Source organism: Phallusia mammillata, chromosome 1 (assembly GCF_965637545.1).
Source record: "Phallusia mammillata chromosome 1, kaPhaMamm4.hap1.1, whole genome shotgun sequence".
NCBI classification, from domain to species: domain Eukaryota; kingdom Metazoa; phylum Chordata; class Ascidiacea; order Phlebobranchia; family Ascidiidae; genus Phallusia; species Phallusia mammillata.
The window spans coordinates 36,086,542-36,099,133 of NC_137252.1; the positions used below are offsets into that span (position 1 = coordinate 36,086,542).

General features: G+C 39.8%; 3 protein-coding genes across 6 annotated transcripts; 2 read left to right on the forward strand and 1 right to left on the reverse strand.

Moving 5' to 3' along the window:
• Positions 1-538: 538 nt before the first annotated feature.
• Positions 539-6,357, forward strand: LOC145223242 (creatine kinase, testis isozyme-like). 4 transcript variants are annotated; one of them, XM_080089646.1, is made up of 7 exons: positions 540-823; positions 3,963-4,117; positions 4,343-4,475; positions 4,557-4,728; positions 4,802-4,925; positions 5,365-5,554; positions 6,060-6,357. In XM_080089646.1, the coding sequence occupies exons 1-7, from the start codon at positions 646-648 to the stop codon at positions 6,242-6,244; spliced, it is 1,137 nt and encodes a 378-aa protein (XP_079945772.1). In that variant the 5' UTR covers positions 540-645; the 3' UTR covers positions 6,245-6,357. The 4 variants fall into 4 exon arrangements, with proteins under 4 accessions (XP_079945764.1, XP_079945772.1, XP_079945780.1 ...); XM_080089654.1 differs by lacking the exon at positions 540-823 and adding an exon at positions 1,160-2,547; XM_080089633.1 differs by lacking the exon at positions 540-823 and adding an exon at positions 2,908-3,587.
• An 855-nt stretch (positions 6,358-7,212) lies between these two features.
• Positions 7,213-10,733, forward strand: LOC145223233 (uncharacterized). The gene is made up of 10 exons (XM_080089618.1): positions 7,213-7,625; positions 7,737-7,811; positions 7,887-8,393; positions 8,464-8,558; positions 8,615-8,734; positions 8,814-9,130; positions 9,196-9,383; positions 9,461-9,630; positions 9,687-9,907; positions 9,975-10,733. The coding sequence occupies exons 1-10, from the start codon at positions 7,434-7,436 to the stop codon at positions 10,211-10,213; spliced, it is 2,124 nt and encodes a 707-aa protein (XP_079945744.1). The 5' UTR covers positions 7,213-7,433; the 3' UTR covers positions 10,214-10,733.
• Positions 10,675-12,239, reverse strand: LOC145223269 (uncharacterized). Its single transcript, XM_080089666.1, has 3 exons — positions 12,034-12,239; positions 11,807-11,958; positions 10,675-11,737 (listed from the first exon to the last, which is right to left on the reverse strand). Exons 1-3 carry the CDS (start codon positions 12,124-12,126, stop codon positions 10,774-10,776), a joined length of 1,209 nt encoding a protein of 402 aa, XP_079945792.1. The 5' UTR covers positions 12,127-12,239; the 3' UTR covers positions 10,675-10,773.
• Positions 12,240-12,592: the final 353 nt, after the last annotated feature.

The following is a 12,592-nucleotide window of genomic DNA, read 5'->3' on the forward strand; positions in this document are numbered from 1 at the left end:
TAACATACACTTGTTGTGATACGTCATAAACATTGCATTGGAAGAGCAAAAACAAAAATTTGATTGTTTCGTTTTTGTCATAAGTTAGGAATTAGGTTGCAATGTTTTGCGGCAATTTGAACGAATTCGTTGATCTGTGATGACGGTTTTGTTTGTAGTGGCAAATCATGGCAGTTTATGGACGAGTAAAGCTTGTTTTATGATTGGTTTTTGTGGTTGCTGTTGTATTTGTTGATAAATTTTAAGCTGCCTTAATGTTTGCAAAGCTACTGATTTTGGTCAAGGTTTGTTTGCAATGTTACGAAAACTTTTGTTCGATATGGAACGGTAAATGTGGTTGTTTTCTGGTCGCTAAAATGTCATTGCATTATTCCCACTTCATCTTGATGATTTACCAGTATGTAAATCGGGTCACACTCGTGCAAAAATATCGAACACCGCTTTTAATCGCCTTGGTGTTGTCCGGCTGTGTCAGCAGCAGTCAGAGTGACGACAGATTGCGAGTGACGTGGGGGTATAAATACGAGCGCTCCGCCGCAGTTTCTCATTCAAACTGATACCAGTTGCCGAGGATTGAGCTCCAGCATTTGCCAAGCAATTCTTAGATTGACGTTCTTGTTTCGACGACACCTTTCTACTGCAAAGATGCCTAACCACAACACCGCCCGCTATACTGCCGAGGAGGAATATCCCGATCTTGAGAAGCATGCCAATCATATGGCTCATTGTCTTACCAAGGAAATCTACAAGAAAATGCGAGCCGTGCAGACCCCAAGTGGGTTTACCATCGACAACGCTATTCAAACCGGAGTCGACAACCCAGGTAACTTTGCATGACCTTGAATCTTCGTTGTGGTAATATCCTGTCTAGCAAAGTTGAAGGAAAGTTCTTGGACTTTTGTCACCGCATAAAGTTGCTTATCAGCTTTCGTTGTCTCTTATCTTAGCTGGAATATGCTTGCTAACCATGCGACAGCCACTTAACATGGCAGAGCATTTCTTGAAGTAGTTTCTGCAAGTCTTCGGCTTTGTATCTGTTACTCTTTTTGTTTGCGAAAAACATTTCAAATACTTTTGTAACAGCTTAAAAACTAGGTGTTTTGTAGCACTATATACGGATCTGTTCATAAGTTTAATGGTGAAAATAACGGCCCCAATAGACGTAAAAAGCGACATGCTTTGTTTTTTCTAACATTCCGGCAAATGGTGTGTTTTGTTAAGTACGAAATAGTTTTAATTCTTTAACTAGCGCCTGGTTGTGACGAAGGTTATTTGATGTCAAACATTTGAACTGGTTCATGTTCTCGTGTAGACTGCTGTTTTCGAGAGCAAAGCAAAGGAGTGTTGTTGGAACAGTTGTTTTATGGGCACGTTATAACATTTCAACACCTTTGTAAATTTTAGACAACCAGGCGAAAACAGAAAGTGTAAATTGAATAGCAAGTAGACGCGCTATTTTGTTGATTACTTGACGAGTTAGAGCAGTGATTCTCAAACTGTGTGCCGTGAGAGACTTCCAAGTGTGCCGCGAAATACTCTCTATTGTAAAGTGCAAACCGTCCCTGGTGTTTAGGACTTCATGACGAAATACTGGTGTGCATATCAACGTTTTAAAGTCCCATGTTTTTATTATTGATAATAAAAAGCATCCTAACCCACCACAATAAAGTTGAAAATAAACACTCTTTAAAAAGCTTTTGTTATGTTTACCTGCGAAGGGTACCGAGGAAGGAGTTTTAGTTCTTTAACTCACCACATGCCTAAAAAGTTTGAGAACCACTGAGTTGGACGCATTTAGATATGATTTTGTCTCGTTACTTGGTTGGCAGATGATTGTCCAGATATGTTTCTGTCGATTGCACCATGTGTTTAGGTATTTTGTTTCCTAGTATTACGTAACAATATGTTATTATTTAACACAACAATATGTCGACAATGTCACCGACAGACACAATCTGCCAAACACGTTTGTTTAATCCGGATCAATAGGACATATGGCCACGTGTTAAGTAAAGACATTGATTTCTATGTTCGATTATTTCACCTGCCACTCGATACAAGACCACGGGGATTTGACCTTGGTTGCGGCACAGAGGTCATACCAGTTAATTGACTCGGGTCCGTAGATTGATTTCCAAAAACTAATTGCCAACTGATTTTTGTGTATCGACCACAAGACAGGGTTTGCCTGATTATCTAGCGGAAAGTAAAAAAAAATGAGTTAAAAAAACAAGTCAAACCTCAACTATCATTAAAACCCTGCAAGACGTTGAGCTGTAAAATGCGTTTTGCTTGTTTTGAAGGAAAGATTTTAGCCCATAATTAGGTTAGCAGTGAAGTATTTGTGCGTAAAAGTAACTTAACACAGCAAAATGAATGCCAACAAATGCAAGTTCAGTTGTGACGAAGAATATCCCGATCTGAGTTCTCATAACAACCACATGGCCCATGCTCTGTCCAAGGATGTGTTTGACAAACTGCGGAACAAAGTCACCCCCAATGGATTTGCGCTAGATGGTGCTATACAGACAGGTGTCGACAACCCAGGTATGGGAACGAAGATGTAACTAAATGGCGAATAGTTGCGGCGAAATACTTAGCTGCACATGAACTTATTTAGTGAAATTAGCTTTTTCGATTTGGCCCATCCACGATACGTAAGTATCTCAATTGCGTGCAAAATCTATTCTTAATTACCTGCTTTTCATTTTGGTTAGGCCAATAATGTTGTTGTCAATTTCCGATGTTAAACAGGGTTTTCAACCGTCAAGGTTAATTTACTAAAAGCCCCACATAGGCGTTCTTAAAAGTCGACTAGATTTTGCAATTGGTTGCAAAGCCGAATAGAGACAGACGTGTTCAATTTTTATCTTCTTAGGTTTGTGATTAAATTTCAATCGATCGTTTTTGTGCGCGCTTGAGCTTGCCCTGCTCTGCTTTCATTTCGACGATATAAGAACGATTTTAATTTTGAACGCGGTTGAGATTAAGGGATTAGATTTGTGGCATTTTGTGACAGAGGCACTGAGTCTCATATCGCCTGTGCAGCGCTGGGTGAAGCAAGCAACTGTGTAATGCCTGTATAGCATAGTTGAAACTGGCATGCATTTGGATCAGTAGTAAGGCAGACATGTATTTCAACAGCAAGGGTGGTGCTATGGACTTTTCGTCGAACGAATTTAACTTTCGTTCTTCGGCATCTGACTTTCGCTCGTTCTCTGAGGCAAACCTCGACGAGCAAGTTAAGTTCTGCGACTCGTTCAGTGTAGTAAATAGATTGCCTCGCCAGGCCAGGGGTCAGAAACCACAGCATGTTGGCAACGTAAAGTCCGCAAACCCACCAACAGAAGCAAGCTCTGATAAAAAGCCTGTGTGTCCGACCAAAAATGTGACGAAACCTCAGAATCACACCCGCTCTGATAAAGCTGAAGACACAAACAAAACAAACACAAGGCGAAAGAGTTTGCATAGGGTTAAGAGTTTCTCGCATTCTGTGCGCCAACCCAGAGTAAAGATCCAGCAAAGCCCATGTGTTGGTTCTGCCACTTGCCCACTTAATAAGAACTCGACACTGAGGAAAGCTTTGTGTAAGTAATTCACAGCAAACATAGGAGCTTTAGCTTTGTAAGTCGTTCTTCTACCCCGACAGGTCATGCTGTCACTATTTTGTGCTAAGTCTGTTGAGACGACAGCGTTATTTTACTGTTTAACTTTGGTAGGATTAGGAAAGTTTTGAAGAAGTTTTAACTTATTGCGGTGTAAGGCTCGTTAGGTTTTAACATTTCAAGACATACCCGCACTACACTTGTCCTACTTTATGTGCTTTTAAAGTAATCTCGAATTGCTTTTGAACGTGGTTACATCGTTTGGTATTCGCTGAACTAGATTTGTACCAAACAAAAAAACGAGTAGGACAAGCGCTCCACGAGTTGTGCGTCACAATGTGTTTTGTTTCGTCACAGGGCATCCATTCATCATGACAGTTGGATGCGTTGCTGGAGACGAGGAGTCTTATGAGACATTTGCTGATCTGTTCGATCCAGTGATTGAGGCTCGCCACAATGGCTACAAGAAAAGTGACATGCACAAGACCGACATCGACCCTGACCACTTGAAGGTATTTAAACCAGCTCACACAATGCCTACTCGCATTCAGTGTTATTTACTGTGATGAAGGCGACCTGTATAGGACGTTGAAACGTCGGTGCAAACATATTTGCCAGAAGAGTTATGCCTGGCAGCAATAGCTTATATACAGCTCACGCAATGCTAGGAGCAATTCTCACTGGCACAACTTTAGCCCGTCTTTGTCCTTCTTACACTATGTACGTTTTCTGTCCAGGGCGGTGAGAACTTGGACCCCAAATACGTGTTGTCATCACGTGTCAGAACCGGACGCAGCATTCGTGGTCTTTGCCTTCCACCGCATTGCAGCAGAGCAGAGCGTCGCAAGGTCGAACAAATCTCATGTGAAGGTAAGAATCACAACCACCGTGGAGCAAACTATACATTACAGAGGTTTAAACCCTGCTCATATCGCCAACCTTCTGTTACAGCTCTAGCCAAGTTGGACGGTGAGTTGAAGGGAAATTACTACTCCCTGAAGGGTATGACCGACAAACAACAAGACCAACTCATCGAAGACCATTTCCTCTTCGACAAACCCGTATCTCCACTGCTCCTCGCATCTGGCATGGCACGTGACTGGCCCGACGCACGTGGTATCTGGTGAGTGTGACGTCACACAGCCTTGCATGACGTCATAGATGATGTATAACGAGTATGCTTGTTGTTGTTGCAGGCATAACGACAAGAAGAACTTTCTCGTGTGGATCAACGAAGAGGATCACTTGCGTGTGATTTCGATGGAAAAGGGCGGGAACATGAACGCCGTGTTCAAACGCTGGTGCACCGGATTGCAACTTGTAAGCTCATTGTTATGGTAGAGCTACTAACACCGGAGCTCACAGCACACACGGTTTGCTAAATACCGATGGAGGGCGTAAAGAGCGCAGTCATTAAAATTAACTGTGAGACTGGAAGCCTCAGACTGATCCTAACAACCATAACCATCAGCATTTTTTTTTTTTTTTTTTCACGGGGTTCGAACCCAGGACTCTCCCGGGGACGAATCCCGATCAGGGTTTTTTATGTCTGCATATGGGTCAGGCGCGCCAGACCGTTCGGCCAAGCTCCTGCCCACCATCAGCATTTTTTACACGAATTGCATTTAAAATATTTGAGTGCGCCACTTACCGGAATTTAGTAAACCTACGTCCTGTGGGTTCCTGTGTTAGTAGTTTTATCCATTGTTACGATGCTTTGATTGTTGTTACGTTTGTTGACGTCATAATTGCGTTTTAGGTTGAGAAGCACATGAAGGAGAGTGGATACGAATATATGTGGAACCCACATCTCGGATACATCTTGACTTGCCCCAGCAATTTAGGAACCGGGGTTCGTGCGGGAGTTCACCTTAAAATCCCAAAACTCTCACAACAACCGAAGTTCGACGAAATCTTGAAGAAGCTTCGTTTGCAAAAACGAGGAACCGGTTAGTTGATGGAAAAATTCAGGCGTACATGTCGTCTCGCTAAATCTCGCTCCTAAAACTTTAGCGGTTGGTGACAGTCTGTAACCGAGGTTTGAATTTAAATCAGTGGTGCTTAACCTTTTTACAACGGCCGAACCCCTACGATATTCTTCAGCCTTTGGTCGAACCCCAACAAGTTACATCCTAGGTTTCTAACTCGTTGTGTGCTTTTGACCATACGTTTTTGCTGCCAACAAAAAAATCGTTGTTTTGGTGCTTACGAACAATACGCACAGTGTTCTTTGTTACGTCAAATATAACCTAGTTGCAACCTTCCAATGTTTTGTAATCCAGCAAATAAAGATTGCTATTTTTAGCGACGATATACTCCTAAAGTTTGATTAAAACGTTTGCCGTTTACCCCCTAAATCAGCGTTTCCGAACCGCTGGGGTTCGATCGAACCCAGGTTAAGAACCACTGGCTTACATTGGAACCGGTTTTAATTTTGTCACTATTGTTTCGCAGGCGGCGTCGACACAGCCTCGACCGACGGAACTTTCGATATTTCGAACGCTGACCGTCTCGGCTTTTCAGAAGTCGAGCTAGTTCAGATGGTGATCGATGGAGTCGAGTTCATGATTGACCTCGAGAAGAAGCTGGAGAAAGGCGAGAGCATCGAAGCTGAGGTGGACGGACTCAAGCAGAAATAGAAATCGTAGAATTTCTGTCATTATTTATGTTGTGGCGTCACTTCACCCGGTTCATCACATAGTTTTCAAATTATCACTCAATTTTCATCAGTAATAAATAAGTTTGTTCGGAATTCTTGTGTTGTTTGGATGGAAAGTAGATTTTTTTCAGTTGGAGAAGAAAATAACCAGTAGGAAAGTGCAGTCGTCTAAATCGCGTAATTGTTGAGGCACCTGTTAGTTTTTTTCTGAAAATGCGATTCAGCAATGGTATGTAGCACTTAAAACATGGGGATGTTATTTAATCAATGGTTTATTTGCCACGCTTTCAAACAAGAGAAGTAGCACACAAAAAAGTATAGTAACGTGATATTAAAGAAATTTGCCAAGCGCATTTTGGGTTTGGACCCATTAAAAAACGAAAAATATGTTAAATTTTATTGCAACGAAATCGGAATACATTTACAACCACCGTTTCACTAAAAAAGGTGGACTGAAGCTATGGGGCGCCGTTGTCGAATAAATTAAGTTGCCGCAAGATAGCTAAGTTGCAGCAAGATAGCTAACCTGCAACGAAACATAGCTAACTTGCAGCAAGTTAGCTAACTTGCAACGCTAAGTTGCGGCAAGATAGCTAACTTGCAACGCTAAGTTGCGGCAAGATAGCTAACTTGCGACGCTAAGTTGCCGCAACTTAGCTAACTTGCGACGCTAAGTTGCCGCAACTTAGCTAACTTGCAACGCTAAGTTGCCGCAACTTAGCTAACTTGCAACGCTAAGTTGCGGCAAGATAGCTAACTTGCGACGCTAAGTTGCCGCAACTTAGCTAACTTGCGACGCTAAGTTGCGGCAAGATAGCTTTCTTGCGTCGCAAGTTACCCGGTGCATTGTGGGACATCTCCATACATTTAGATATGAATTTCCCACAATGCACCGGGTAACTTGCGACGCTAAGTTGCCGCAACTTAGCTAACTTGCGACGCTAAAGTGCCGCAACTTAGCTAACTTGCAACACTAAGTTGCGGCAAGATAGCTATCTTGCGTCGCAAGTTACCCGGTGCATTGTGGGAAACTGAAACTGGTTCCAGCAACGTGGTTGTAATACCCGCGAAATATGATGTTTAATCCTTTTGCTCATTCATATCGTTTCATTGCACTTGAGTGCGTATGTATTCTGCTATAAATACATAATAATAGCGGTTTGGATTGTATGATGGAATCCAACGATAAATACGTGCAATTAGACTTGCAAGAAGTTGTAAATCAGTTGACTTCAGTTGTTACTACACTATCAAGGCAACAAACCGGACGCGTTAGTGCTAATACTTGTAGAACTCTTACTGGACAATCAACTTCCAGGAGTGGACAGGTGCATCACCAGGGGACAAGGCAGACAAATAATGTATGTAAAATCACATGCTATAGATTGCTAAGCATGTTTGTATCTGTTTATACCTGGGGTTCCTGCGCCAAAATGCCTTTGCTTTATATGATATTTGTGATGTATTGGCAGAATCCAACTTTTGATAATGACAAAAATGAACCAAGTCATTCCACTCTAACCGATAGTGATGATGAATTTCAACCTGTAAGCTTGCATGTTTACATTTGTATTTGGATACATGTAAAAAATATTATACATGGTTTTTGCCTGTTTCAATAGGAGCGAAAGAAAGTTTTCCGTCCATTTAATTCATACACAGGAAAAAGATACACACCAACTGCAATCAAAGGAGGTCGTAAACTATCTCTTAAAAATAAACAAAAACAACGGTACGGTTCAAGGACTGTGGTGTGCATACCACTTCAAGAGTTTTCCCAAACAATACAAATAATGAATGGTGAATGGTTTATGGCTATACCAAGATGCCAAAACAAATTAAAAACAATGGGTTTGCACCATGTTTTGCAAATTAACAATGCATGGAACATGACTGAAATGAAAACAGCAATCATCAACGCTTTTGGAGAATGCTTTTCACATTTTTCTGCTTTTGACTTCTTGGTGCACAAACCAGGCCTTAATTTACTGACAAAAGCAGCAGTGGATGATAACTTTATGTGGAATGCCAGAGCAGTGCTTGCATTAAATACTAAAAAAATATATATCTGCACAAAGGATCATCTTGCAATCAAAACTGTGGAAATTGCAATTAACCGTTGTGACATGGTATGTTAGTTTTACAATTGCCATTTATTCTTTTGTACATTAACCTAATATATTAAACTTCATTCTTTAGGAATGCAATGATACTTCCAACAGTTCAAAAGGCAATGTTTTAGAAGATACATCAAATGAATGTTCTGAAACCACTGCAGAATCTTCAGTTTACAAGTAGAAAAAATACAGAAATACATAACAAATTTGCAAGTTAAATCTTTTTTCTGTAGTGAGTATGTCAATCTCATTGCGAGTTGCAATGAAGAATTTAATTGTTCGAGTGATGACAGTGATGGGGACATCCAGCAGGCCATTCAAGAATCTTTGCTTGGAGAACCATCCATATCAGAGTCAGTTACATATGTATTTATATTTCCTTTAATTTTTGTCAATAATGTACACTGCCACCAACGAATATTTACATTGCAGGAAATCCGAAAACAATGTCACCGCAGAACAGTGCCTACAAACTTTGCAAGAACAAATTGATGAATCAGCTGTCAACAAGTTTCATGTTATTAGGTCAAACATATTAGATGGGGCTGTGCGAACTGTCAAACGCAAATTTTTTAAACCAATGGCCAGTATTAGTGTTGAGTTCAGTGATGAAAATGGCCAATTTGAAGGAGCAGTGGATGCTGGAGGTCCAACTAGAGAATTTTTGCGCCTGGTAATGCATGCAATCACGAACAGTATAATTTTCGAAGGAAAAGAAAATAAAAGATTTCTTACTCACAATCCGATAGGTAATACTTTAAATACTTAAACATTTTTTACAACATAGCATTTTCATGTGTATTCTTTTATCTAGCTGTTGCTAAAGATTTGTATTACATCTACGGAACTCTCATATCTCTCACACTACTGCATGGTGGCCCAGGTCCAAAATGTTTTTCTAAGCTTTTGTACAGTCAAATTCTAAATCTCCCGAGGGACTATATGGAGGCTCTAACGGATATGACTGATATTGGTTGTGAATATATTTCTCAGCTTCAGAAGGTAAAGCAATTTTCATCATTTCCTGTTTGTATATATGTGTGTATTTGTTACATAGTTAACTTGTTTTGCTTATGCAGATACATGATGCAATATCCCTTGATGAACTGAATGATTGCTTGATGGATTCATTTAACTTTTTGAAATTAGCTGGTTGCCACACACATTGCACAAATTTAACGGGTAAAAATGAAATTATAAAGACTGCAATGAAGTTTTACACAGAAGGCAAGTCAGAACCACTTCACAGGTTTGTTACAATCAAAATTGTCATTTGCAAGTTCAATAAGGTTTGTTTATTTTTAGGTTTAGTTTAGGCCTAAACCAAACTGGCCTCTTGGAGCAAATGAAAAATACACCAAATGCATTTAAAATGCTTTTTATTGCAAATGACTGCAGTGATCCGCTTTCAGGAAATAAAATTATAGCAATGTTTTCCCCAAAATTATCTGAATCTGGAAGCAACAAAAGACATAGGGAAAACCTGGTGCTAAGCTGGTGGAGACACTTTGTAGATGAAGTGGGAGGTACTTTGACTAATATTTTGTTATATTGATTGTTGTGTGTATTATCTTAAAATATTTTTCATTACAGAAAAAGATTCTGAATGCTCGCTTCAAGGTATCTTAATTTTTGCCACTGGGGCAGATGAAATACCCCCATTAGGATTTTCACCACCACCTACTCTTCAATTTACTGAATTGTCTCATTTTCCCCTTGCAAATACATGTTCCAATATTTTAAGCATTCCATTGCAGCATGATGATTATGAAGCTTTTAAAAGTAAAATGGAATTTGGCATATGCAATTCACCCGGGTTTGGCCGAGTTTAAAGCATGAAAAAAAAATATACCATTGTACTGAACCGTATATTGTATCTCATATGTGTCAATGAAAATGTACATGACCAAGCAATTTTAAAATTCTGCTACATTTATTTTTATATGAAGTTGCTTTACCTCTTGATTGTGATTATTTTAGCTACATGTAAGTGATTGTCCTTTTTTATCCACTACAAAACATATTTACACAACTTATTTTAATTGGATGTTGTGTCAATATTTCATTGTGAATTTCATGTCCTTTTGAATAACCAGGTTTTTAGTTTATTGCTGTTAAAAGTCACTGTAAAAAATCATGGCATTAGTATTTGTGTATCCTTAAACAAATGTATAATATACCTCTTCACTGTTCTGCTTGCAATGCCACACACTGTCACCTCATGTGCCACTGTCCCTATTGTCATATTGCTTGCCACACTCATATTCCACCTGCTGCAGTATCAGTTCCAAGCTGAAAGTATTATCCGATTTATTTCTTTTCACATTGCCATAATAAAAGCATTAAAAATCAGCACATGTGACAAAAATGAGCAGAAAAGAAAAAGCAGCATTTATTGTTCTGCAAGATAGTTGTTGACAAATCGAACAGCACATTTATATTTATCAATGTTGTCACTTTCTTGGGTTATTGCTTCACTCAGGCTTTGTTTCACATCTTCTGGCAACTGTAACCAATCAGTATCCACATCAACATTGTTAGTACTGGGATATGTTATGTCATCAACTTCAATCTCATCACATGGGTTTAAGGCTTGAAGCTGCAATAGGTGACGGTTCATGTGAAAAAGTTGTAAAGGGGAATAATAGTTCTCAGTGGAGAGTAAATGATGGTTGGCACCTTCTACAAACTCTGCCAGCCTTTTATTTATGACATCTTTATATACAAAATGAACACAAAAAAGCTCTATCAAACTTGTAACATCCAAAAAGTTTGAATCCTCAAGGTATGTAAATTCATTGTGAAATCGATTTACAACTTGTGAATTGATGTCTCTGTTAAGTCTTTCAATTCGTTGGTTATGCACTGAACTTCCTGCAATCACACATTTACTGTTAAGTCTTCTTTCATACATATACCTCCAGACTTGAACATTTTCACCACCATAATCACTTCTTACTTTTAGTGGCAGGCCAAATTTTGCCACAGCATCTTCAAACAAATTCAATACAGTCCCTGACCTATTATTGTCAGCGCAGTGACAGTATGTAATTAACCTGCTGTACCCATCAATTGCAGCATGAATCACAAACTTCCATCGAATCAACTTGTGGGTACCATCTATATGCCAAATGTAATTCGGACAGGGAACAGAATATTTCCTTCTAGCAATTGTAGTCAGTTGCCGCGCTCTTATTCCCTCTTCATCAACTCTGTGCAAACTTTGCCGAAGCCTTTTTCTTTGAATGAAAATGCCCTGTGCTTTAAGATGTCCATTTACCATCACTTCACCAGATGAGGGATGTTTTTCTTTTAAATTTCTTAGTGTAGTGTCAAGTTCTTGATCCGAAATTGAGCTGGAAAAAAATAGATATAAGTAGTCCTTCACATAAGGGTAACCTTACTTATGTTTTAAAAAACAATACCTGTAAGTAGGTATGGACAGATTAGATTCACTTATCACTTTTTTCAGTGTTGGTCTTGAAATGTCAAGCAAGCGACAAATCACACTGGGTTTTATTCTCAGAGTTAAAAATTCTCTTAGGTGTTCCACATCAACATTCTTACGATGGCGTCCCTATATGCATAAAAAGTAAATAGTTTAAAAAGCTAATAAATTAAAATAGTTAAAAAACTACAAACAAATGCCTACCATTTCAGCTGTTCTTTTAAGTCTTCGTACAAGCCAAAAATGTGTGGGTATCGAAATTCCATTAAACAGTCCATCGTATGACCACATGTACATGTGTTGCCGAAAATGAATGTACAACCACAATGCACCGGGTAACTTGCGACGCTAAGTTGCCGCAAGATAGCTATCTTGCGACGCTAAGTTGCCGCAAGATAGCTATCTTGCGTCGCAAGTTAGCTATCTTGCGGCAACTTAGCGTTGCAAGTTAGCTAAGTTGCCGCAACTTAGCGTCGCAAGTTAGCTATCTTGCGGCAACTTAGCGTTGCAAGTTAGCTAAGTTGCCGCAACTTAGCGTTGCAAGTTAGCTAAGTTGCCGCAACTTAGCGTCGCAAGTTAGCTATCTTGCGGCAACTTAGCGTTGCAAGTTAGCTATCTTGCGGCAACTTAGCGTTGCAAGTTAGCTAAGTTGCCGCAACTTAGCGTTGCAAGTTAGCTAAGTTGCCGCAACTTAGCGTCGCAAGTTAGCTATCTTGCGGCAACTTAGCGTTGCAAGTTAGCTAAGTTGCCGCAACTTAGCGTT